Raw genomic sequence first — 24,992 nt, 5'->3', positions numbered from 1 at the left:
AACAGACATAGGAAGAGTACCTAGCATACAAAAAATTTGCTTTTCAGCATGAAAGAAGTGACTTTCAATCTTTACATATTTCATATATAGAAGCTATTCACTTCTGTAAAAGCTAGGTTTTTTACATGTCATTCATGGAAAGGCGGGAAATAAAATATTAATGTTCAGAACGATGGCTGTGCAACATGCTTAATTTACCCAATAGTTTCTTAAGCAGTGTATTATGTGGAGCCTTACCTCACTTAAGACTAACTTCAGGGCAGCTCACTTCAATTCTGTGTGACATACCAATCCCATTTATTTAAATGACAAACAAAAGGTATGTTAGGATGGAAAAAAAATTCTGAGTTCTAGTTAAGTTCTTCAGAATTTTATCAAATTCATTTTGGACTGACAGTTTCCAAGCTTGCTCTCAGCCTACAAGCAATTGCTTAGTTTTGAATAGACAGCTCAGCTGTTTCAGTTTTGAATGCATTAAAAACTCTAAATTGGTAGCTTTCATTATGGTTTTCTTGGGAAAAACAACAGAAATAAAAAGGCGGTTTTCTAGAAACCGTTCTACAAATTTGAGAGGCTTATCAAAAACAAAAATTCATCAGAAACTGAACTCATGAAAGTTTATATTGACAAAACACTCAAATTTTCACTGAAACATTAAACCAAAAATGTCATCAAACTAACTTTTACAACAGAAATCTGCAATCAATTTTTACATTAACCTAAAAACCTACTGGAGTTTGGAATACTGGGGCAATGAAGATTTAGACACAAAACACTAAGGGTATGTCTAACAGACCACGGCAGCAAGCTTCTCAGCCTGGGGCAACAGACTCAGGCTACTGAAGGTCATGCTAGTGCTCTAAAAGTAGCTCTGTGGACAACTCTTTCAAGGTTCAGCTCAGACTCTGAAGCCTATACAGGTGGGTGTAAATAGACATCCCAGGTTAAGTCAGCAGACATGACAATTCAGGTCACCAAGAAAAAAAGTGAAAGCCTGATATTTTTGATATTTCAAATCTTAACGTTTAGGTACCTTCAAAGACAGTGACTTCAAACTGGATTGTGACAAGTTCTGGGTCAGAAATGTTTCTAACTTAAAAGCTGCTTAGGTTTTCTGCAAATTCAGATTTTTGGGGAGGGGTCTTTGTTTTTGTTTTTTTTGTGCAGGGGGCAGGAGGGGAGGTGCTATTTATTTTTAACATTTTAATGAAAATTTAATCAAGCCAAATTCAAAGACATTATGTACTGCTCTGCAAGTCACTGTATATCATTAAGAAATTTTTATTTGCATAATTTGGCAAATATGTAGTACAAAGACCATATTTTAAAGCATCAGCAGGGGTGGGGGGAGGGTGAAGAGAAAGTCTGTGCGCTTAGAGAGAATGAAATAATGGCACTCTGCCAGTTTTGGGGTAGGGGCACAAAATGCTGGGCTATGCCAAACAGCTTGTGCTGGCTGCATGAGGACATCATGAATAGGGAAGGCCATATGGGAGAGTCCAGGGGGTTGCAGGCTGCCCAGAAATTGGTTCTGTGGATCCTGGACATATTCAAAAGGCAAGTTGAGGGCTGTAGCAAGTCCTGGTGCTGCACGTAGTCGTTGGGAGGAGAGAGAGAGAGTGTGGGCAGGATAAGATCATCAGGGGACAAAAGTGCCCGTACAGATTGGAGGAGACGATGGCGCTGTTGGTACCACCGATGTTGAAGGAGTGGGAACAGCAGGAGGTTCTGGGGGGGGAGGGGAGAATGGAAGGGAGGGGGAAGAAGTGGTATGCATTAGAGAAGGGCGATGATGGGGATGGAGCGATAGAACGCAGTCATGGTAGAGGTCCCAAGCAGCCCAGTAGAGCCAAGCAGAGGGATCATCAGGCATTAACAGGGCCTGCGGAGCATACATTGGATGATACGGTTGGTGCCGGGGATTTGGGCTGTATGACTAGGCCAGCGTGAAGGCAGTGTCTGGTTTAGAGGACTACTCAGAGTCTGAAGACCAGGCTATCGGAGCTGGTGGCACCACTGGTGCAGTGACGGACGCACAGTCCGAGAGAAGAAAAGGTGCGTCTGAGGGCAACTGTGGAAAAAGGTGGAGCAGGAGCGTCTTATCCTCAGGAGACAGCAGACGAAAGACACCTGAAGGGCTGGGACATAGAGGTGCCCCAGCATATAGCAGCATGAACTCAGCTGTGGGCTTTAGAGGGGAGAGATGGCCTGGTGAACGCAGAGCCGAAAGACCCAATGGTCCTGGCAGTGGATCAGTCACCGAGGTCAGCAGTGGCACTGGTGGGGCATAGTGCTTGGACTTATGCTCCATGTGAGGCTTCTTTGGAGCAGGAGCATCTGGATCAATGCACAATTTCTTACCCGACCTGGCACGGCTCTGTGCTTATATGTAGTCCCCATCAGGGAGCTACCTTTATGCACATGAGCATGCTTCTTGTGCACAGTTTAGGCTTTGGCCGGATGGGCCGGTGACACGAGTGCCGGGTGGGAAAGGCCTAGTGGATGTGCTGACTGCCGGTTCTGGGCATCCCCGACAGATCTGTGGTCGCCAGATCCAATTGTGCACATGTGTGCACAGTCTCCTCCATAAGCAATTTGCACAGGGTGAAATTCTCTAGCTTCCCAGGTATGTGGCAGGAATGAGCGACAGATGAGCAGCAGGCACCGATGTGATTCTCACCAGGACAATAGATTCAGTGCTGGTGCTAGTCGCTCACAAAGGAAGAGCATGGGTAGGAAGCACAGTATTAAAAACCAGCTTACTGGGGCACAGTCCCTGAGGGAAAGATCCCTGGAGGGGAGAAGTCCAGCAGAAACCTACGAACTAAGGGGAAAACTATATACAATGAAAAGAGTAGTTCTCTTAGCAAGCTAAGAGCATCAAGGAATAGTGGTTCCAACTCTGGCCATTCGGCAGTAAGAAGGAACTAGAGTGGTGTCGACCTGCACAGCCTCTTAAAGCCATGTGGGTCAACAGACACTACTATGAACAGTTACGGCTGCGGCGCATGGCGCTCATGCGTAACCATATTTGGAATGCACATAGGGACCAGCACTCAAAGAAACACACCAACAGTGGAGCACCCACAGGGACACTACTTGAAGAAGAAAATAAGGTTTGGCAAGGAAGTATTTCCTTAACCTTCACTGGGAGTGTGATTACAATGATATTCTAATATGTGATTTTAGAATCTAAGATATAATAGTCAAGTATTTTAGTGAGATTCAAGTTGTCTAATGTTTTTAAACAAAGTCAAAAAATGACTGCAGATCAAAATGCGACCACGCAAATCTCTTCAGCTTACGTATTTTCCCCGCCAGCTAACCTAATACCTCCCACCATTAACACTCTAGTTGGCACAGTCCCTTCAAATTATTAGTTTAAAAAAATTTTTTTTGATTTCTGATAAGATAGTATGAAGTGTTAAGCTTTTCAAACCAAAAGATTTTTTTAAAAAAAAGAAACAGTGGAGCAGAAAGTCTTCATGTTTAAGGTTTCAGAGTGGTACCCATGTTAGTCTGTATCAGCAAAAACAACGAGGAGTCCTTGTGGCATTGTCTCGTTAGACTGACCTCACACTTGGTAAGGCAACTCCCATCCTTTTGTGTATTTATACCTGCTCCTGTATTTTCCATTCCAATCATCTGATGAAGTGGGTTATAGCCCACGAAAGCTTATGCCCAAATAAATTCATTAGTCTCTAAGGTGCCACAAGGACTCCTCGTTGTTTTAATGTTTAAGGGTTCGTCTGCAATGGAGACACTGACTACACATGAGCAAATAACTGCCTAATATGAAGTGATGTCAAAGCACAGCAAAACAGAATGGGAAAGATATTTCATTTTCTTTTTATAGTAGCCTTACGTGTTACACGTAACCTTAGGGGGTACCAAATTTTCAGATGAGAATAATATTCAAGTTTTTCACTGCGATGGAAGTCATTCTACTATACTGAAACTTTCTGATAAGGTTAAGGTAGCTCTTAGCTCTTACAAGCCAATTAGGATATCTTATTTTAAAGTTACAGTAGAATCTTGTTACACAACTATAAAGGAGTTGGCTTGATAGATCAGTGTCTTGTGCTTCTATATTATATAAAGGATGAGTGTTTGTGGACAGTCCAAGCTCCTGGTCCTCTCATGAATAGTTCAAAGACAGGAAACAAAGGGTAGGAATAAATGGTCATTTTTGTACTGGGACCTGTGCTGTTCAACACATTCATAAGTGATCTGGTATACAGCGAGATGGCAAAGTCTGCACACAATACCAAATTACTCAATATATTTTAGTCCAAAGCAGACTGCAAAGGATTACAAAGAAATCTCACAAAACTGGGGGACTGGGTAACAAAATGGCAGATGAAATTCAATGTTGATAAGTGCAAAATACTGCACATTGCAAAATAATCCCAACTACACATAAAAATGATGAGTCCTAATTAGCTCTTACCACTCAAATATCAGAGGGATAGTCGTGTTAGTCTGGATCTGTAAAAGCAGCAGAGAGTCCTATGACACCTTATAAACTAACAGACGTATTGGAACATGAGCTTTCATGGGTGAATACCCACTTCATCGGATCATTGGGTGATACACATCACCTTCATATTGGTGCACATAACAAAATGGGGGAGGGAGTTCACACCGAGGGGTTTGGAGTGTGTGGGGGGGGGTGGGGCTGGGACAGAAGGTTGGAGTACAGGGATGTGAAGGCTCTGGCTGGGTGTCCAGGTTCTGGGGTGGGGTCGGGGATGAGGGGCTCAGGGCTGGGGCAGAGGGTTGAGGTGCAGGGGATGAGGGCTCCAGCTGGGGGTGCAGGAGAGTGCTCCGGGGTTACAGCAAGGAGAGAGAGAAAGAGGACTCTTCCCAGCTCTCCCTCCCCCCCTAGCAGCTCCAGGGCTGGGGGCACAGGGTAAGCATCGCAGACATGGCAGGCCCAGGGCTAAGTTGGGGCTGGGGAAGGAGCGCCCCGGGCACAACCGGCCCAGGCTGGGGCTCAGTTCGGTCCGCCCCTTCCCCAGCACGTTGGGGGCCGAGCTGGGTCCTGGTCAGGGGAATGGCGCCTCTCCCCCCATCCGTGGCAGGTCCAAGCCAGGTGGGTTCCCTGAGTGCCTGTGCAGCGTTAAATAAGCTGCTGCGTAGCTGCACAGCTTACAGGGAACTTAGGTCTGATGGTATCGATATTCTTATGTTCTTAACAGCCTCTGGAAAATTGTTAGAACTACACTGCCAGAAAACTAAAGCAAACAGTATCTAGTCCAATTTTATTAGAGCCTCTTTGGAAAACCCACTGCCCTTCAAAAGTTTAACTGCTTTCACAGCTGATCTCCAATCTACAAAACACAAGACTGGTTAAAGTTAACAAAATTTAATGTTATTCTCTTCCAGGTAGAGACCCATAACATTTCCCTCCATCTAAATGTTTTAGCGTTAAGACACAAATTTACATGCCTTAGAGTAAAGGACAAAACAGTAATACTGATGTTTATTGATTAGTAGCATCAATTATGCAGTTTGTACCTTCATGTACTCCTTGATAAATTGAGCTGCCTTCACACCAGTTTCCACATTAAAACTTATGTCAACTTTCACTTCTGTCTCCTGGTCAGTAAGTTTTATTATTGGTACCTGCAAATATTTATGGAAGAGAGACATTTTATACACCCCAAATAGTAGGCTGAAGCTTTTCGATATTTGATTAGTCAGACATTTCCTTAATTTAAGGCATTCAGACAACTGGTCTATAGTGATACTGTATTACTCAACATCAGATGAAGGTCTTCAAGGGGCTGATTTAGGGTATGTCTGCATTGCAATCACAGACATGAATGCAGCACGTAAAAATTACCAAGATAGCTTTGATTTAGCTAGCTCAAGCAGTAACAATGAAGCCCTGGCAGCACAGGCTGTACAACTCCACCTGGTTCCCTGGGTACCTAGTGCTAACTCAAGATGTGACAGCATCAATGCTATTGTAATTCAAACTAACTATATTATGTCTACATCTCCTAGTCCCACCTCTGAGTGCAGTGCAAACACACCCATAGAGAACTATTATCTTTAATTTAAGCAGACAATTATTTCTTGAAGTGACTGGATTAGAAGACCAACTAAATCCAGACCAACACAAAACATTCCTATACTAAAATGCACGTGTTCATTTTCAATTAGAGGTTTATCAATTTTCCAGTTTTCAATTATAACCTCATTAATCCACACTAGTAATATAAGGAAATGATTACAGAAGGGCTAATACAGATTAGAATGGCTTCTAGACTAATAAATGCCAAGCAGTAGAGGAGCTTTAGCACCTCTAACCACCAAAAAAAGACTCCTAACAGTTTTCAAAGTGTTTCAAAGTACTAAGATAATATGCCACAACCTCAGAGGACTATACTAGCTCTGCCATCACAGTACAGTAACAACACCTTTCCGGGCATTTGCTTTTGACATTGCCAACTCATTCATTTTCACAGGGGATTTAGGAATTCACATTTTATTCCCTGGAGAATTAATCTATACTTCTGTACAGCATCTCCCTAAAGTTAGTCCAATCATGCAATTACATAATTTCCATCAGAAAGTCTCTTAGCATGCATGACACCTGATTCATCAGGGTTGTAAGAAAGGTGTGAGAGATATGCCTTGAAAATGAGTGGTTGCCAGAAATTATCATGCACTGGAAAAGAACTGAGCCTATGGGTATCCATATCCAGGGTACTCTCTGAGCTGCTTACCACACTAAGTACTACACAACCAATGTAGTAGTGCTAAAAAGGTTTAATCAGCACCTAGAACCAATCATCACATTTCTCTTGGTCTAGTTTCCCCTCTGCCCATAAAGTCAAGATTGTACAGTCTATAGGATCAAGGTTCTCTGAATTCTAGAAGACTTTGCAGGTTAGTTAGCCAAGTAGTTATGACCAGAGACAAGGTGGTTGCTGAAGTAAAAGAGCATTGTACAATTAGCACGCAAGGTTCCATTTTCAGAGACAGGGAGTTTAACAAAGTGCAACATGATAGCAAGCCAAACTACCAAGCAGTAATTGAGGAAGTCCTCTAACAACTTTCAGCACTGTAAATAAAATTCCTAAGAAGCTAGATCTCTGGAACAGTGATTATGAACGTCATTATTAGAAGGATTCTGTCAAAACATACCCTACGAAAGTGTTATCCAGAAAACATGATATAAAAGAACACAGCAGGTCAACATGCATGAAGCACTAAAATAGCTACAAGTGCCATCTTTAATAAGTTTTTTCTTTAGATTGTACTTATGTCACCTTATCATCAAAGCAGTTTATTTTTCCAAAAAGGAGTTTTGTTTCTCATTACTTACCGTAGCTTTGTCAAGTACTTTAATGGAATATGGCTCAGCCACATTGTGTTTCCTTAGTGCTTGTTCCAGCAGTTGTAGAGGTGGGCGTTCCCATTTCCCAAAAACAACTAAATCAATATCACTATAGACAGGAAACAAAATATAACAATAAAGTCCACTGAAATGAGACAGTAATATTCCCCTGTAGATAAATGGCAACACTAATCTTCTGCACAATACTTTGAAAGAGCCCCCAAAAATCTCAAATCTTTAAGTATGGTAGTTCTGCCATACTTTGTAACTTATGCTGATATAGGAATGGTCAATTAAGTCTATAAAAATAATTAAGTAAATTTCTCCAACGTTTTCCTAATGAAGCCTACTTCAAATCAAGGAACAATACAGTTCTATAAAAATGATATATGATTCATTACTGCTGCAGACTCAGGTTTAATTATGCTGTTGATCAAACAAGTAGTTTACAGAATTGTGGAGTCCAAAATGTTTTAAAAAACTAATGTGATTTTATTAAAAAAATTAATACAAAAGGTTTTAAACAAACACTAGAAGCAGCTTTGGAAGTATGCAGAAGCCTGCAATATTGTAAATAAAGATACAAGCACATTGTGCTAGTGACTCACAGTGAAACTAACTACACAATTTTAAAAACGGAGTTGACTGAATTGCAAAAGATAAACGGCATAATTTGTAAACACTAAATTTCAGTTCTAAAAAGATTTTTATGTTCGTAAGAGATAGGGAAATTAATCATTAAACAGACAACCACTGAAAATTAATGTTCAGTGATTACCTCAGTTATTATATAGCTTAGACAGTAAATATTAGCTATCCCACCAAGCATGAAATATTTCACAATACTGCTCAATTTGTATGGGTAAGTGAATGAATTATCGCAAAAGATAACAAGTGTTATCCCAGAGTGCATCTAGGAGAAACTATTTTAATCAAGAGTCAGCAATCAATGGAGAGTATGGATGGTGGCACAAAGAATATTAAAATGTTTATGTACTTTCAAAAGTTTATAGTATGTTCAGTGGCTCTTTCCCTGGTTAGGTGAGACATTAGATACAAACTTTCAGTAATGTTTGTTACATTTTCACATTCTGGTTTGCAAATATTTGAAAATAAACCAAATCTCCTCTAGAGGGTTATCACCACTTTCATAAGACAGACCAAAAAGGTTATGTACCAAAGTAACTTGCTACTTACCTAGTTGGAAGGTAAAGCCCTGTACTAAAGCTGCCAAATATCTGAACCTGAAAGGAAAAGTTAAATACTAAAACATATCCTGCAATTATTAATATTAAAGCAAAATGTAGCCAAACAAGTCTTACAGTTAATAGGTCCAGAAAAACATGAGTTTACTTAAACTATTTCTTGGGACTCTATCTGACTAATGTAAACAAATGTTATCCCACCCCAGCTCAAATTCTGTCAAGTTTAGATTAATACATCATAAAGGAAGATGCGGTATGAAGTTAGCCTCACTCTGTCCCCCCAACTCCTCAAGTATTGAGAGAAGTTTGGAGTTTAATACAGTAAGTCTAAAATGTTAATTCTTTACAGGAAAGGGTAGTCACTTCTCTTCAGGAAAACCATGCCTAGCACCACAAGCAGCAGAACAAAGACTACTGCAAGCAAGGCCATGCCTACTCTAGAAGTATACTACACCAGTAAAGCTTTCCTAGTGTGCTTACAGCTATACTGGCAAAGTTGCACTTTGAATCACTACAGTAAAGCCATCCATTACATGCAAAGTAAGCTATACTTGTAAAAGTGTGGCTTTGCTAGTATTACTGTAAAAACAGTAGCGACTACTGCTATAACAGTTACATCAGACAGCGGTCACTTCTTCACATCCCTGAGGAACACCGTGCCAGTAGAAGTCTGTAGTGTAGACCTGGCCTAAGTCATTTATTGCAACAATTCTTAACCTCACTTGGAGAGGTTTAAGTTAATGAATAATCCCTTCCTCTTAGAAAAGCATAATTGGAGAGTCGGAGGAAAACCAATCTCAGGGATAGCTTTACTTTTTAAACCAGTGATGCTAGAATCTGAAGACAGTAGCAATGAATTTTAAAAGACAAGAGAAGAATCCAGTCTTGGAATAGATATTAAAAATACCTTGAGCAAAGTAAATACACTAATTCTACAGCCAGTGAACTGTAGAAAGACTTCAAACATCCAAATCATAGCTCCCTATTTATTGGTTGAAATATGGAAGCCACCCCACTAGAATCTGATATGGCAATTCCTGTGGCTGAACTAATCAACTGGATGTGTTACGGATTATTCTTGGTAAATGGGATTACTTCAATATACTTTAAGTGAAACCAATGAAGAACACAGTATCCAAGACTAAACTTTCACCAGGATTTCTTTTGAAACTACTCTAAGGATCATATTTCTTCTGTTTAAAGCTAATTCAGGATGCTGCAGACATGCTGAAAACACAAGCAATTTAAATAGACATTAAAAACAATGTCCTTGTCCAATAAGTCATTGTGTCCAAGTTTTATGCATACGTGAGTATTAAGGAAACACAATACATGAATGCTAACAGTTTAATAGAAACAAAATAAGTCATCTATAATGCAAGACTGACTTATCAAATTTGATTGTGGTATGCAACGTAGCTGTAGCTGTGTTAGTCCCAGAATATTAGAGACACAAGGTGCGTGGGGTAATGTCTCACTCACCAACAGAAATTGGTCCAATCAAATTCAAAAGAGAGTCAACAGCAGTTAAATTTTCTCCATATGTTTACAGGCATAATTAACAGACAAACAGTAGATGTGTTAAATCATTTCTGAGACAAACTTCTCTCAAACATATGCCACTTAACGTTCCCTATTACACTAATGTATTTTATATAAATAAGTCTCTCTGCTTCATGTTTGGTCATTTCAGCAGACCATCACAGCTGCAAATAAATCTGATTAAAGGCTGCTTAACATAAGAGTCACCAACAGTATGCAAAAGTAACAGCAAAAGGAACCACAAAAAGTAAGAACAGTCTTCCAGAAAGGGCTTGTAAAAATTTTACTATTTAAGCTATTGAAAACCAAAGGAAAGGGATCTAGAATTTTGTCCAAAATATGGCCTCAAGCAATTGAGCATCTCACCTTGCTATTACTAATTTCCTTCTTTAGACCTCTTGGTGGAGGTTATACATTGTGATTTAGTTCCTCTGACACACTTTTCCCTCAATAATCCTTAAGCATATTTTAGTCATACTTTTGTATCACGTTTTTCCCACGGGATATTGATATCCTACTGCTTCCATAACGTAGGAAGATCTGTATGGATCTTCAAGGCATAGTGTTTTAAAAGTATCTGCTTGCCTATCAGTGCTTGGTTTTACATGTTTCCTTTATAATTTACAATACCAAACCCACAAAAATTAAAGAAGTTCTAAAAAACAAATGTCCAACATTTAGCTAGTGTTGCTAAAGCAAGTCTACACTCTAAGTTGATTACTGACATATGAACTTAATTCCTGACATTAATCATAAGCTATTACTCAAGAAATGATATGTATAAGAATTTCTAATTTGGGTGTAATTTTGCTTTAGTCAGTTTTGGCAATTGTTGAAGATTTAGAGAGCAAGATAACTACTAGGCTTCAGCAACCTGAAGCCTAGATTTGAAATTCTTGTATTACGCTTTGATGGTTTCAGTTAAGAGTAGCTTGTTGTAAGAGCCAGCAGTTGTTGTTATATTGTAATGCAACAGTTGCAACAAATTCATTTTTAAAAAGTTAAATGGAGAGAGAACTCAAAAAAGGTTGCATTAGGAAGACAAAATAGAACTTAAATGAACTCCGTTCTACAGTGTTCTAGTAAATTTGATTTGAAACTTGAGAGGTACTCACATCAGCTGTAGGCCAAAGATCTTTGATGACTGTCTCTATTCTTTTCACCACTTCTCTTCTCATAGTTGCTTCTTCAGGACGAGGGGACATGAAGTCATAAAAGTCAATTATTTCTTCATGGAGCCTACAGGTGGGGGTGGGGAATAAAATAGTAGCATCAGCAATGACAGTGATGATGGAACTTCTCTATCCAATACAAACAAACAAAATGGTTTATACTCTAACACCATATACGTGTTTTTAAGTCAATAGCCTTTCAACCAAACATCATTTTTAGAAATTATGATACTCTACAAAAAAGATTCCTTGTTTCAAAAACAGTTTATCTAAGTTGATGTATATTTTATCATCTTAATTATGTGTGCTAAGTCTAGAGACAAGGTATTGGTACTTTATAGGTTATATAGGAGGAGTGGCCAACCTGAGCATGAGAAGTAGTCGGAATTTACCAGCGTACATTGCCAAAGAGCCACAGTAATATCAGCAGCCCGCCCCATTAGCCCCCCACCCCACCCCCATTTCCAGTGCCTCCCACCCACCGGCAGCTGATCAGCACCTCCCTCTCTCTCCCCCTGCACCTCCTGATCAGCTGTTTGTGGCATGCATGAAGCTCTGCGGGGGGGGGGGGGGGGGGGGAAGGACACAGCAGGCTCAGGGGAGGAGGCAGGAAGGGTTGAGTGGGGGCAGGGCCTGTGGCAGAGCCAGGGGTTGAGCAGTGAGCACCCCCTGGCCCACTGGAAAGTTGGCACCTGTAGCTCCAGCCCCAGAGTCAGTGCCTATACAAGGAGCTGCATATTAACTTCTGAAGAGTTGCATGTGGCTCTGGACCCACCAGGTTGGCCACCCCTGTTATATAGCCTCTATACATTCAGAATAGAAATATGTACACGTTTAACTGAAGCAAGTCCCAACAAATACTTTTGTTGGTAGGTATTCCGATTTCTAACCCCCTTTAGCTCACTAATTTAAGCCTGATCAACTTTGGCTACTTATTTCCAAAATAAGGAAGCTATTTCAAAATAATGAGGGGGAAAATGGCAAGATGCATAAAATCCTGAGTATTACACAATGGGGTTCTTAAATGGTGAGCGCCACAGAGTTTAAGCTAGTTTTAGTATTACAGAGATTCTAATTTATGCATAAGAAATATGAATTTCTCCTGTACTTGCCTTGTAAATTCTGCTTCTCTGAAGGCATCTAGCAGGATTTTCACCAGGGTGGATAAAAATCAAAGATTTAAAAAAAAAATTTTTTTAAAGCAGATTTTTTGATCAAATGCCTTTTGAAGAAAAAAAGCTATCTAAAGATAGTTTTAATTAAGATATATTTGAGCTATAATGTATCTCATCATGGAATAGGGATTATAAATTCTAAATCTACAGTATGAGACAATATATTCATTTAATGTTTAAGATAAATTTTTTAAATGAGTTCCAATAGTTCATGGATTAGGGACCCAATTTTACGGGTTCCAGGGGCATCTGTATAGATTTAGGTTAATCTTTCTATCTACCCAATGGGACTCAGTGCTCAGTCTAGAAGATACCATCAGAGATGCTTAGTTTTGCAGTTCTCAAACTGGATGTGTCTCCCCAGAGGTAACATGCTTGTTAACAGCAAAAATGTTCATATATAAATAAATAAATGGAGGTTAGAAATAACAGACCTCAACCCAATTGTCCTTCTGCAAATTTGTGTACACAGAGTCAATCCCTTACCTCTCTAAAAGTGCAAAGTTTCATAAAGTTCAATGAATTGAAGATTGTTGGAGGCAGAATAGATCTGGACAAGGAGAAGAAGTCTGGAGACAGGAGTCAAGGAGAAGGGAGGAATAGGCAGTAGAAACAAAAATGAAACTGTTTGAGCACCATATTCCAGAAGTCTTGAGGTCTTTCTGAGTATAGCCTTCATTAATTTGAAGACGTACCATACCATTATCTCACTAGAAGGGAAAACCTATAATGGCAGCAGGCTGTATGAGAGACCCAGTTTGGGAATATTTTAATGAAGTTCCTCTACCTGTGGGTAAATCAGGCATGCGTGCAAAATGCAAAAAGTGCAACAAAGAAATGCAAGGCCATCAATGCCCAAATGAAACAACATCATGAGAAGTATTCCTTCTCAGGAGGAAGTTGTGTTGAAGATGATGCAAGGAACATGTCTGAATATGCAGGATCTTCAGGTTGGTAAACTTTTTTATTTCATACTTCTTCCTTAAGGACTGCCTGTCTTCCTTCTGAACTATTCTTGATTTCTCATGTTTGAGCAAAAGATAAGAGTTGTACTGAATGGTACTATCATTTTAGATGCAGCTGTGATAAAAAATAATAAGCTGAAATAGGCAGACCTTCCTTTTACAATTTCACCTTAAAGTAGTACTGAGTGTCAGTGAATGCAATGAGTAACACTAAATGAGCAGTATGGTAATAATTAAAGAACTGCATTGACTTAATTTTGTTTAGGAGAATCCATCCTCAACATACAGAATTCTGAAGACTATCCACCTTCAAGATCGCCATCATTTTCCATAGTTTAAGAGTATCTGCCAATGATAGCGTTTCAGTCACATCATGTACGTCACATAGCCACAGTCTATCACCTGTAGCAAAAAGAAAAAAATCTCCATAATCCAGAAACAACCATAGGTAAGTTTGTGATAAGAACCAGCAGATTACAAAAAGAGGTAACTGATGAAAAAAATTGCCCCGTTTGTTTATGAGACAAACTCTCCTTTTCATATGACTGAGAACCCACACTTAAACATGGTTCAGTCATTAAGACCAGGATGCAGTCCACCCAACAGAGCAGATGTCGCAAGCAAATTTCTGGATAAAGTGTATGAAAGAGAAATTGAGCAGTGTGCAAAAGGTCGAGAGGGTAAAATTGTTAACCTAAGCCTTGATGGGTGGAGCAATGTCCACAAGGATCCTGTTGAATGTGCTTGTGTGACAACAGAAGAAGGGAATGTCCTCCTTACAGAAACAACTGATACATCAGGAAATACACACATAGCAGAACATTGACAAGAAATAGCAGTAAAAGCTAAAACAAACTGAAAAAAAAAATTCAAATGTCTAGTACGCAGCTTGGTCACAGATAATGCTGCAAATGTATTCAAGATGAGAAGAAATTATTTAGAAAACAGAGAAGAGAGTCCCAGGCTAATAACATATAGTTGCAGTGCTCATTTGATGTATCTCCTAGCCAAAAGACTTCAGTGTTCCAGAAATAAAGGGTAACGTTGTTGAAATTGCAGAATACTCCTCTAACAAACACTTTGCAGCAGCTGCTCTGAAAAAAGTGGGAAGAACCAAGCTAACTCTCCCACAAGCCGTGCAATGGAACTCAGTAGTGGACTGTCTTGAGCACTGTATCAAGAACTGGCCTAATCTGATGACAGTTTGTGAACAAAACTGTGAAAAAAAATAGATGGCAGTGTAACAGCCAAAGTTCCTAACATTGGGCTTAAGAGAAATGTTAAACACGTGCTGAGTACACCCTGAAGCTCATTTCTGTAGTCAAACAAAATGCAGGGAAATAGCTGTTTTATTGCTGATGCTTTTGAAATCTGGAAGGAACTGAGTGAGATCTTAAAAAGAGATCTCTGTAATGACGGAGTTAAATTACAAACATTAAAAAGTGAATGGGACAAGCACTATCTCCAGCTCATTTTCTTGCAAATATTCTCAATACTTGTGTCATGGTATAATTCCCCACTCTGAACCTTAGCATCCAAAAGATGGGGTACCAGCATGAATTCCTCTAAGCTCAATTATCAGCTTAGTACTTGTAGCGCTGCCACCAACCAGGAATTCCAGTGCCTGGTACACTCTGGTCCCCCCTAAAACCTTGCCCGGGGACCCCCAAGACCCAGACCCTCTAGATCTTAACACAAGGAAAGTAAACCCTTTCCCCCACCGTTGCCTCTCCCAGGCTTCCCCTCCCTGGGTTACCCTGGAAGATCACTGTGATTCAAACTCCTTGAATCTTCTAAAACAGAGAGGAAAATGCACCTTCCCCCCTCCTTCTCTCTTCCCCTCCCAGATTCTCCCTGAGAGACAGTAATCCTAACACAGAGAGAAATTAGCCTCTCTCTCCCCCTTCCCTCCTTTCTCCCCACCAATTCCCTGGTGAATCCAGACCCAGTCCCCTGGGGTCTCACCAGAATAAAAAAACAATCAAGTTCTTAAACAAGAAAAGCTTTTAATTAAAGAAAGAAAAAAACAGTAAAAATTATCTTTGTAAATTTAAGATGGAATATGTACAGGGTCTTTCAGCTATAGACACTGGGAATACCCTCCCAGCCTAAGTATACAAGTACAAATTAAAATCCTTTCAGCAAAATACCAATTTGAACTCCTTTCACCCAAATACACATTTAAACTTCTTCCAACCAAATACACATTTGCAAATAAAGAAAAACAACCATAAGCCTAACTCGCTTTATCTACCTAGTACTTACTATTCTGAACTTATAAGAGCCTGTATCGGAGAGAAACCTGGTTGCACGTCTGGTTCCTCTGAGCCCCCAGAGTGAACAACCATCAAACACTAACAGCACACACAAAAACTTCCCTCCCTCAAGATTTGAAAGTATCCTGTCCCCTGATTGGTCCTCTTGTCAGGTGACAGCCAGGCTCACTGTTCTTGTTAACCCTTTCCAGGCAAAAGAGAAATGAAGCACTTTTGTTCTATTAACACTTACTTATCTGTTTATGACAACTCGGTACCAAGGTCAAACCTTAACTGACGAAGAAGAGGAGTTGGCTATGACATAGACATCCAGCAATCATCCCCTCATAATGCCAACTATAATAAACTTCAGAGGTAAGGGCAAAACATTCAAGAAATATAATGTTTGCTGATGTTTTAAAGAAAGTCACAACAGTGAACTGGTAGAAGTCACGTAAGCACTTGGATTCAGAGACTGATAAAAGTGAGATTATCACTTTAACAGCAGTAGCTTCTTCTGCCAGTGTAGAAAGAATAATTTCTTCCTTTGGACTAATTCATTACAAATTGAGAAATTGTTTGAGTCCTGAAAAAGCAGGAAAGCTTGTTTTTCTTTTCCAGATTACGAACAAACAGGAAAATTAAGGTGAAGATGACTGACTTAGCTGCAGACGCCTGCAGACGCCAATATTTTAAGTTTCTCATGTTGACCTGGCTGACACAGTCGATTTATTTTTTTTTAAATAATTACATTTAATTATTTTAGTTAAAAACAATTTTAACAAAAACAAACCTGATTTTAAAAAACTTGAATGTTTAACTAAATTCAAATGGTGGCTTTGTTAAAATATTCTATGTTTGCTGTTGAAGAAAAAAATCCAGAATACAAAACATTGTTGTTTTAGTTAAATAAAAATTTAAAATGTCTGTTTGGTGATGTTCTCCACCTAATACAGCATGACAAAAAAAATCCTCCAAATATTAATGATTAACCTGTTGCATTTGAGAGAGTTCACTTCCCCCAATGACTTCATAAATATATGCTTCAACTACCTTTGGTAAATGAAATAACCAAACAATCATGCATTTTCTAATATAGGTATAAAACTACGGTAATCTGAAAAGTTTCAAAATAAGTCACTTAAAAAATGTATATTACGTACCTTCTAAAAATGAAACCTAAATCTGAGTTGTGAAGAATATGTTATAACAACAAATAAGAATGCACTCTTATGTTGAAATCCATGATTAAATGGAGTTTTCTTGACTACTGATTTAAATCATTATTTAAATCAAATCCACCCTGATAACAATTTAGCGCCAGGCTAATACATCACAAAATGGATAATATGCTTCCATTTAAGATCTTCCTATGTGTTTGTACACTATGCCTAGTATAATGGGTCCTTCATCTAAGCGGTTGAGCTCTATTGCAATGCTTATGAAAAAAAGATAATGGCTCTACTGCAAGAAGAGTTTGTCATAAACAGATGGTTTAAGGGTTAATGTCTCTTTTACCTGTAAAGGGTTAAGAAGCTCAGTGAACCTGCCTGACACCTGACCAGAGGACCAATGGGGGGACAAGATACTTTCAAATCTTGGTGGAGGGAAGTCTTTGTGTGTGCTTTTTGTTTGGTTCATTGTTCGCTCTCAGGACTGAGAGGGACAAGACGTACACTCAGACTTCCCAATATTTCTGAATCAGTCTTTCATGTTTCAAAATAGTAAGTAATAGCCAGGCAAGGCGGATTAGTCTTATGTTTGTTTTCTTAACTTATAAATGTGGCTTTTTGCTGGAAGGATTTTTACCACTGTTTGCTGTAACTTTGAATCTCAGGCTGGGGGTCGAGGGGGGGTGTCCCTCTAGTCTATATGAATCTGAGTACCCTGTAAAGCATTTTCCATCCTGATTTTACAGAGATAAATTTTACCTTTTATTTCTTTAATTAAAAGCTTTCTTTTTAAGAACCTGATTGATTTTTCCTTGTTTTAGAATCCAAGGGATTGAGTCTAAACTCACCAGGGATTGGTGGGGGGGGGAAAAGGAAAGAGGGATGGTTAATTCCTCTTTGTTTTAAGATCCAAGGAGTTTGGATCTGTGTAGCCTCTCAAGACAAGCCAGGGAGGGGAGAGTCTGGGGGGAAAAAGAGAGGGATGGTTAATTTCTCCTTGTTTTAAGACCCAAAGGGTTTGGGTCTTGGGTTTCCCAGGGAAGGTTTTGGGGGAACAGAAGGTGTGCCAGACACAGACTTATGGTTGGTGGCAGCGTACCAGATTTAAGCTAGTAATTAAGCTTAAAAGTGATCCTGCAGGTCCCCCCTTTTTGAACCCTAAAGTTCAAAGTGGGGAAAAAACCTTGACAGAGGTGTACACCAATAATTCAATATAACCAAAAATTGAGCTGTTCATCTTGCTGCACCCTCTACCACCACACCCTCCTTTCTCCATAACCAACTAGAACATGGCCTTAGTGACTAGGATGATATTTCTTAACCCAGGCATTAGCTATGACTTTGCCTTCCCTAAGCACTCATTCCAAACAAGCATGTTTCCTGTCCACACAGCTACAACTCACCCAAGGCCCCTCGTTTCATGTTCCTGACTACTGCATCCTCTTTTACAGTCTTTACTACTACCAAGTTATTTCTCTCAAGTCTATTCAAAACGCTGCTGCTAACATCTTCTTCCTGGTTCATAACTAAGGGTATGTCTACACTACAGGATTATTCCAATTTTACAGAAGCCGGTTTTTGGAAACAGATTGTATAAAGTTGAGTGCATGCGGCCACACTAAGCACATTAATTCGGCGGTGTCCGTCTATGTACCGAGGCTAGCATCGATTTCTGGAACGTTGCACTGGGTGTAGCTATCCCATAGTTCCCACAGTCTCCTCCGCCCATTGGAATTCTGGGTTGAGGTCACAATACATGATGGGGCAAAAACAGTGTTGCGGGTGATTCTGGGTAAATGTCGTCAGTCAATCCTCCCTCCGTGAAAGCAACGGCAGACAATCATTTTGCGCCCTTTTCCCTGAATTGCCCTGGCAGACGCCATAGCATGGCAACCATGGAGCCCATTCAGCCTTTTTTCACTTTCACCGTATGTCTACTGGATGCTCCTGACACACGCGGTACGGCAGTGCTACACAGCAGCATCCCTTTGCCTTTGCAAGTTAACAAAGATGGTTACTAGCCCTACTGTACCGTCTGCTGCTGTCATGGGTGCTCCTGGCTGGCCTCAGTGAGGTTGGTCGTGGTCGCATGGACAAAAATGGAAATGACTTCCCAGGTCGTTCCCTTCTTTAAGTTTTGTCTAATGGAGAGTCAGTCCTGCCTAGAATATCAGGCAAGTCTACTAAAGAACCAGAGAGGCAAACAGCCGCTCCAGGTCATTTCAGCGGGATGTCTGGGGCTCTGATGAGCTGCATGCCATTCTAGGGGTGGCCCTGCGATAACCCCACCTGTTGCTTCCCTACTCCCCCACCCCTCCTGGCCTACTGTGGCAGTTATTCCTCCATTTGTGTGATGAAGTAATAAAGAATGCATTAATTTGAAACAACACTGACTTTATTGCCTCTGCAAGCAGAGATCAAAGGGGAGAGGGGAGGGTGGCTGGCTTACAGCAAAGTAGAGTGAACCATCATTCTGCACTTGCTCAGCTTACAGCTGAACATGGGAATCTGTGATATGCACTAGGATAGAAGCACAGGCAGGACTGAATCTCCATTTGTGTATGGTCCTTTGGTTGATTCTGGTAAAATACAAAATGTCCCAGGATATGTATGTTGGGGGACAATTCTAAACAGCAGCTTAATTTTTTTATTTGCAGCAAAATGCAGATGTCCAAGTATCTGATTGTGAGCCCTGTAGCAAGGGGTAGGCTGGGGTAGGCACGACTGCGCGGTGCTGCTGACTGGGAGAGCAGCCTGAGGCAGAAGCCTCCAGCTGGCATGATATTCCAGGCAGGACTGAATCTCCATTAGACAAAACTTAAAGAAGAGAATGACCTGGAGTCATTCCCATTTTTACCCAGGCACCCCCAACCGACCTCCCTGAGGCCAGCCCGGAGCCCTCACAGGATGATGATACCAGTCATATTGTACTGTCTGCCATCAGGAAGGGAAGGGAATGCTGCTGTGTAGCACTGCAGTACCGCGTCTGCCAGCAGCATCCAGTAGACATACGGTGACATTGAAAAAAGGCGAGGAACAATTTTTTCCCCTTTTCTTTCACGAGGGGGGGGGCAGACGACATATACCCTGAACCACCCGCGACAATGTTTTTGACCCTTCAGGCACTGGGAGCTCAGCCAACAATGCAAATGTTTTTCAGAGAGCGCAGGAACTGTGGGATAGCTAGAGTCCTCAGTCCCCACCTCCCTCCCTCCGTGAGTGTCCATTTGATTCTTTGGCTTTCCGTTACATTTGTCTCAGCTCCTTAAGTTTCACGCAGCACTGTGTTGAGTCCCTATTGTGGCCTTTGTCTATCATAGCCCTGGAGATCTTTTCCAAATGCTTTGGTATTTCGTCTTTTGGAACAGAATTCTGATAGAACAGATTCATCTCCCCATATAGAGATCAGCTTCAGTATCTCCCGTACAGTCCATGCTGAAGCTCTTTTTTTGATTCTGGGATTGCATGGTCACCTGTGCTGATTAGTGCTCCAAGCTGCGCAAACAGGAAGTGAAATTCAAAAGTTTGCAGGGCTTTTCCTGTCTACCTGGCCAGTGCATCTGAGTTCAGATTGCTGTCCAGAGTGGTCACAATGCTGCACTGTAGGATAGCGCCCAGAGGCCAATACCGTCCAATTGCATCCACACTAACCCTAATTCAAACCAGCAATGTCGATTTCAGCAATACTCCCCTCATCAGGGAGGAGTACAGACATCGATTTCAAGAGCCCTTTATGTCAACAAAAATGGCTTTATTGTGTGGACGGGTGCTGGGTTAATGCAATATAAGGCTGCTAAATTCAATATAAACTCGTAGAGTAGACCAGGCCTCAAAGTGCTTCAGTCCCCTCCCACCTCCTACATGGGCTGCCTCTTCACTTCTGCAAATACAAGACTGGCTAGGCAAGATTGATGGTAAAGAATCTAATGAGTTACCACCAAACAAAATGCCATCTTTGCTCTACCAGTGTTCCCAGCCTTTCCTACCTACCAATCAGTTTCCCCCTAAGACAGTGTGTGCTTTTCCCCATACCACCTGTAACACCTGGGAAAGACTCAGACAAAATCTGTTCAGCCACTACCTCAGCACACCTCCTCCAAGTCTCTCTTTAAAATTCATCTCTGCCAAGGCACCTATGAAAAAAACCAGTTACCTGCTGATCCTGACAAGGGAGGTGGCTAGCTGTGACTGTCCCTTCTTTGCCTTCCTTCCTTCCCTCCCCTACTTCATCACTTACTAATTATCCCATTCTCATCCTATTTCTCCCCTCCAAATAATGCATAAGCCAACAAAATATATAACAAGGCTGTACTAACTCTTCGCCATATTCAACAGCTCACACTATATCCCCATTTCCAACCCCGTTTGCCTTTAAGGGCTATGTCTACACTACCACTTACGTCAGCAAACCTTACCTTGCTCAGGGGTGTGACTATTCCACCCCTCCCTGAGCAACGCAAGTTACACCAACGTAAGCGCTAATACACACAGAGCTATTTTGGTGGGAGAAGCTCTCCCACCGACATAGCTTCTGCCACTCAAAGGGATGGTTTTGCGGACAGAAAAGCTCTTCCATTGGCATAGAGAGTCTTCACCACATACAGCTGCGTCGCTGCAGTGTATCAGTACAGCTCACCACTGCAGCACTGAAAGTACAGACATGCCCTTAGACTAAGGCCTAAAAGCACAGGGACTCTCTCTATATAACACAACAGGACCCCACCTGTGGTGTGTCAGCATTATCAGAACAATGAAGCCATCATGTTAGTGAACTGCTGTCCATAGAAAATAGAACGAGAAGTACTTGTGGCACCTTAGAGACTAACATTTATTTAGGAATAAGCTTTTGTGTACCAATGTAATATATGCCATCATGTGCCAGCAATGCCCCTCTGCCATGTACATTGGCCAAACCAGACAGTCTCTATGCAAAAGAATAAAATGGACACAAATCAGACGTCAAGAATTATAACATTTAAAAACAAATCAGTCGGAGAATACTTTACCCTCCCTGGTCACTCAATTACAGACCTAAAAGTCATAATTCTGCAACAACAAAAAAAACTTCAATAACAGACTCCAACGAGAAACTGCAGAACTGGAATTAATTTGCAAACTGGACACCATTAAATTAGGCTTGAATAAAGACTGGGAGTTGATGTGTCATTACACAAAGTAAAAACTATTTCCCCATGCTAATTTTTTCCACTGTTACTCACATTTTCTTGTCAACTGTTTGAAATGGGCCATCCTGATTATCACTACAAAAGTTTTTTTTCTCCAGCTAATATCCCACCTTAATTGATTACTCTCATTAGAATTGGTATGGCAACACCCATTTTTTAATGTTCTGTGTGTGTATATCTTCCTACTGTATTTTGCACTGCGTGCACCCAATGAAGTGGGTTTTAGCCCATGAAAGCTTATGCCCAAATAAATGTGTTCGTCTCTAAGGTGCCACAAGTACTCCTCGTTCTTTTTGCTGATACAGACTAACAAGTCTACCACTCTGAAACCTGTTGTCCATATAGTTACTTCTGATTATTCACACTTGTGGAATACACACAACTGTGCTGTTGAGCTCTAGGAAAAGTACCCTTTGTAGGTGAAAAAGTACCCTTAAGGCACTGAATGTTCAGTCCAGATGTTAAACAGATCATGCAGACCCCAAAACATGCAATTCCTTCAGCCAAACCTCAGAGTCCTATGAAAGCAAAACTGAGGCAGAAGGGAAGCTAAGGTAATACCATGAATATGCAGAAGAAATACTTCAAGAATCATGGCTGCTGTTAAGTAGCTGCTCTTTAAAGTAGCCTCTGCATATTCTTACTTGCAGGCAACTAGTAAACAGTACAATTAGATCAAGGAGGATCTCTCTCATAGTTCAGTGTCACAGAAGCTGGCACCATTGGCATAACAAAGGAGAGCAGCAAAGTAATAGAAGTGGGTTGATAAGTAAGGAAGGACAGAGTTAGGCTGGATCTTGAAAGCAAGAACATAAAGCAAAGAAATTGGTATGGTGGAAAAGAAGGCAATAGAGAATTTTAAACAGAGTGACATGGTTAAAATAACAACATAGGAAAAAGATCTGGACCCCGATCCACGACAGGACTTCGTTGTTACTACACCTAACCTTAAAGTCCCTTGCCACAAAGTGGAATCTACATCCTGATTTAGGCACTCTGGATCCCTCTGTAGTGCATGGAGATAGGTGCCTAAGAGGGGATCCACAAAAGCCACCATGCTAAGTGGGGATGGTACCTAAATCGAAGCAGAAGGGAGGTGTCTACCTCTGCTTGGTATTATTAGCCATGGAACCTCTCCTGGAGTTCAGCATCCAATTCATTTTTTCCCAATAAATGCAGGGGGGAAGGGAGGGGGCGGTGGTAGTTTCTCTCAACTTTTTGCACAGTGCTCACCAGACATGCAGGAAATCTGGATTCATTTCCCCCACTGATTATGTGGAGAAGGGATTTTACCTTGGTTTCCCAACTCATAGGAGCACCCCAACCACTGCACTACTGGATATTCTTGTGTGGGTTTCTCGCTCTACTGCTGAAGCTGTTCCACTCTGTATAATTAACTAGCTTAAGTGGAGATTGAGGTGATTGTACATGTGATCGCTGGCAAAAACACAAGCATATGGGAATTTTAGGCACTTACAGGGTTGGGTAGCAGCTAGGCAAAAGTTTTCACAATTTCACTGGCACCTAAAGATTGGACATAGACATCTTAAATGGCCAGTAAGCACTGAAGTCCTTCTGTGGATCTGGCCCCTTAGCAATTGTGCCTCAAGCAAACTGGGGAGATGTTAGGGAAGCGAAGATGAGGTTAGAATAATCAAAATAGGAAATTAAGATCTGACTCAAATTTCAGCAGTATAAAAATGGAGAGAGTGGTAGTTATCTTTGAAGCAGGAATGTGTAGGGAGAAGAAGGAACCTAACACCCGCCTGGTTACTAAACTAAGTGATAGCAGAGATGGTATGTTCCAAAACTGGCAGAACTGGGTTTAGAGACAAGTAGTTTTGGGAAGAAGATTTTAATATTAAAAAAAAGCCACAAGGTTTTAGCTTAATATGTCACATGAGACAAGGTGGGCGAGAATTTTTATTTGGCCAACTTCAGCTGATGACAGATACAAGCTTTTGAGCTACACAGAGCTCTGAAGAAGCAGCTGAAGAGCTCTGTGTAGCTCAAAAGTTTGTCTTATGCAAAAAGAAGTTGGCCCAATAAAAGATATTACCTCACTCACCTGGCCACATTAAAAGGTTGTCAAAGGCAGGCTGAAATGTGGTATTAATTGGGAGGAGATAAACTGAAGTGCCAAGATAGATCTGAGTGGTCAGACACTGAGTTCTACTCTAATTCAGAGGACTAGAGCATAATGTGAATTTAGTTTCAAGAGGAATTAGATAGTAAATTAAAGTCAGAGTTATAGTTTAAAAGTACCTTAGTTTACTTAAGTTTAAACTAAACATTATATTACTATTGGATTGAGGTACTGGTGGTTCTTGTCTACTCAGTAGCTGCTTTCCCTTAACTAAAGCAAAGCCTGTAAAAGCAGACAGCAGCTTAGTGCCTGTTTTAAACTACAAGCCAAATATGTAGGTTTAGCGTTCAAAAGTGGTCCAAAGCAGATTTTTCTCAGTTCTAAAGCTGCAGCTTTTGTTTCTAGGCACCATGGTGATCCTTGTTTTTATGACTTCTACACTAGACTACCACCACAGCCTCTACCAGGGGCTCCAATTATCTATGTATTATAACATTAAATAAAATGCCTTGAAAACTAGTTGTAGATTGCTATTGTGTTGTGCAAAAGCGGAGTCTCTCAGCCTTCAGTGCACTAAAGCAGTGGTTTTCAAACTTTTTTTCTGGCGACCCAGTTGAAGGAAACTGTTGATGCCCACAACCCAACAGAGCCAAGGATGAGGGGTTTGGGATGTGAGAGGGAGCTCTGGGTTGGAGCAGAGGGTTGGGGTATGGGCAGAGGCTGAGGGATTTGAGGTGCAGGAGGGGGCTCCGGGCTGGGAGTGCGAGCTCTGGGGTGCAGGACGGGGGGATCAGGGCTGGGGATTGGGGCACAGGGGAGTTACCACCAGCAGCCGGACCTACTGCTGGCCACTTCCAGGTAGGGACTACTAGTTTTACTACAA

At 41.0% G+C, this 24,992-nt stretch overlaps 1 protein-coding gene across 4 annotated transcripts in view; it reads right to left on the bottom strand.

The window, feature by feature from the left end:
• The window catches only part of TENT4A (terminal nucleotidyltransferase 4A), a 106,925-nt gene that overhangs the window by 72,138 nt on the left and 9,795 nt on the right, over positions 1 to 24,992 (bottom strand). For all 4 annotated transcript variants that reach the window (XM_050938171.1, XM_050938172.1, XM_050938173.1 and 1 more), the window contains exons 2-5: positions 11,214 to 11,337; positions 8,549 to 8,595; positions 7,340 to 7,460; positions 5,521 to 5,628 (exon numbers count right to left, since the gene is read on the bottom strand). In XM_050938171.1, coding sequence (XP_050794128.1) covers positions 5,521 to 5,628; positions 7,340 to 7,460; positions 8,549 to 8,595; positions 11,214 to 11,337 — 400 coding nt within the window. The remainder of the gene's footprint in view (positions 1 to 5,520; positions 5,629 to 7,339; positions 7,461 to 8,548; positions 8,596 to 11,213; positions 11,338 to 24,992) is intronic.

Source organism: Gopherus flavomarginatus, chromosome 2 (assembly GCF_025201925.1).
Source record: "Gopherus flavomarginatus isolate rGopFla2 chromosome 2, rGopFla2.mat.asm, whole genome shotgun sequence".
NCBI lineage: Eukaryota > Metazoa > Chordata > Testudines > Testudinidae > Gopherus > Gopherus flavomarginatus.
This window is presented reverse-complemented; position numbering and strand designations above follow the sequence as displayed.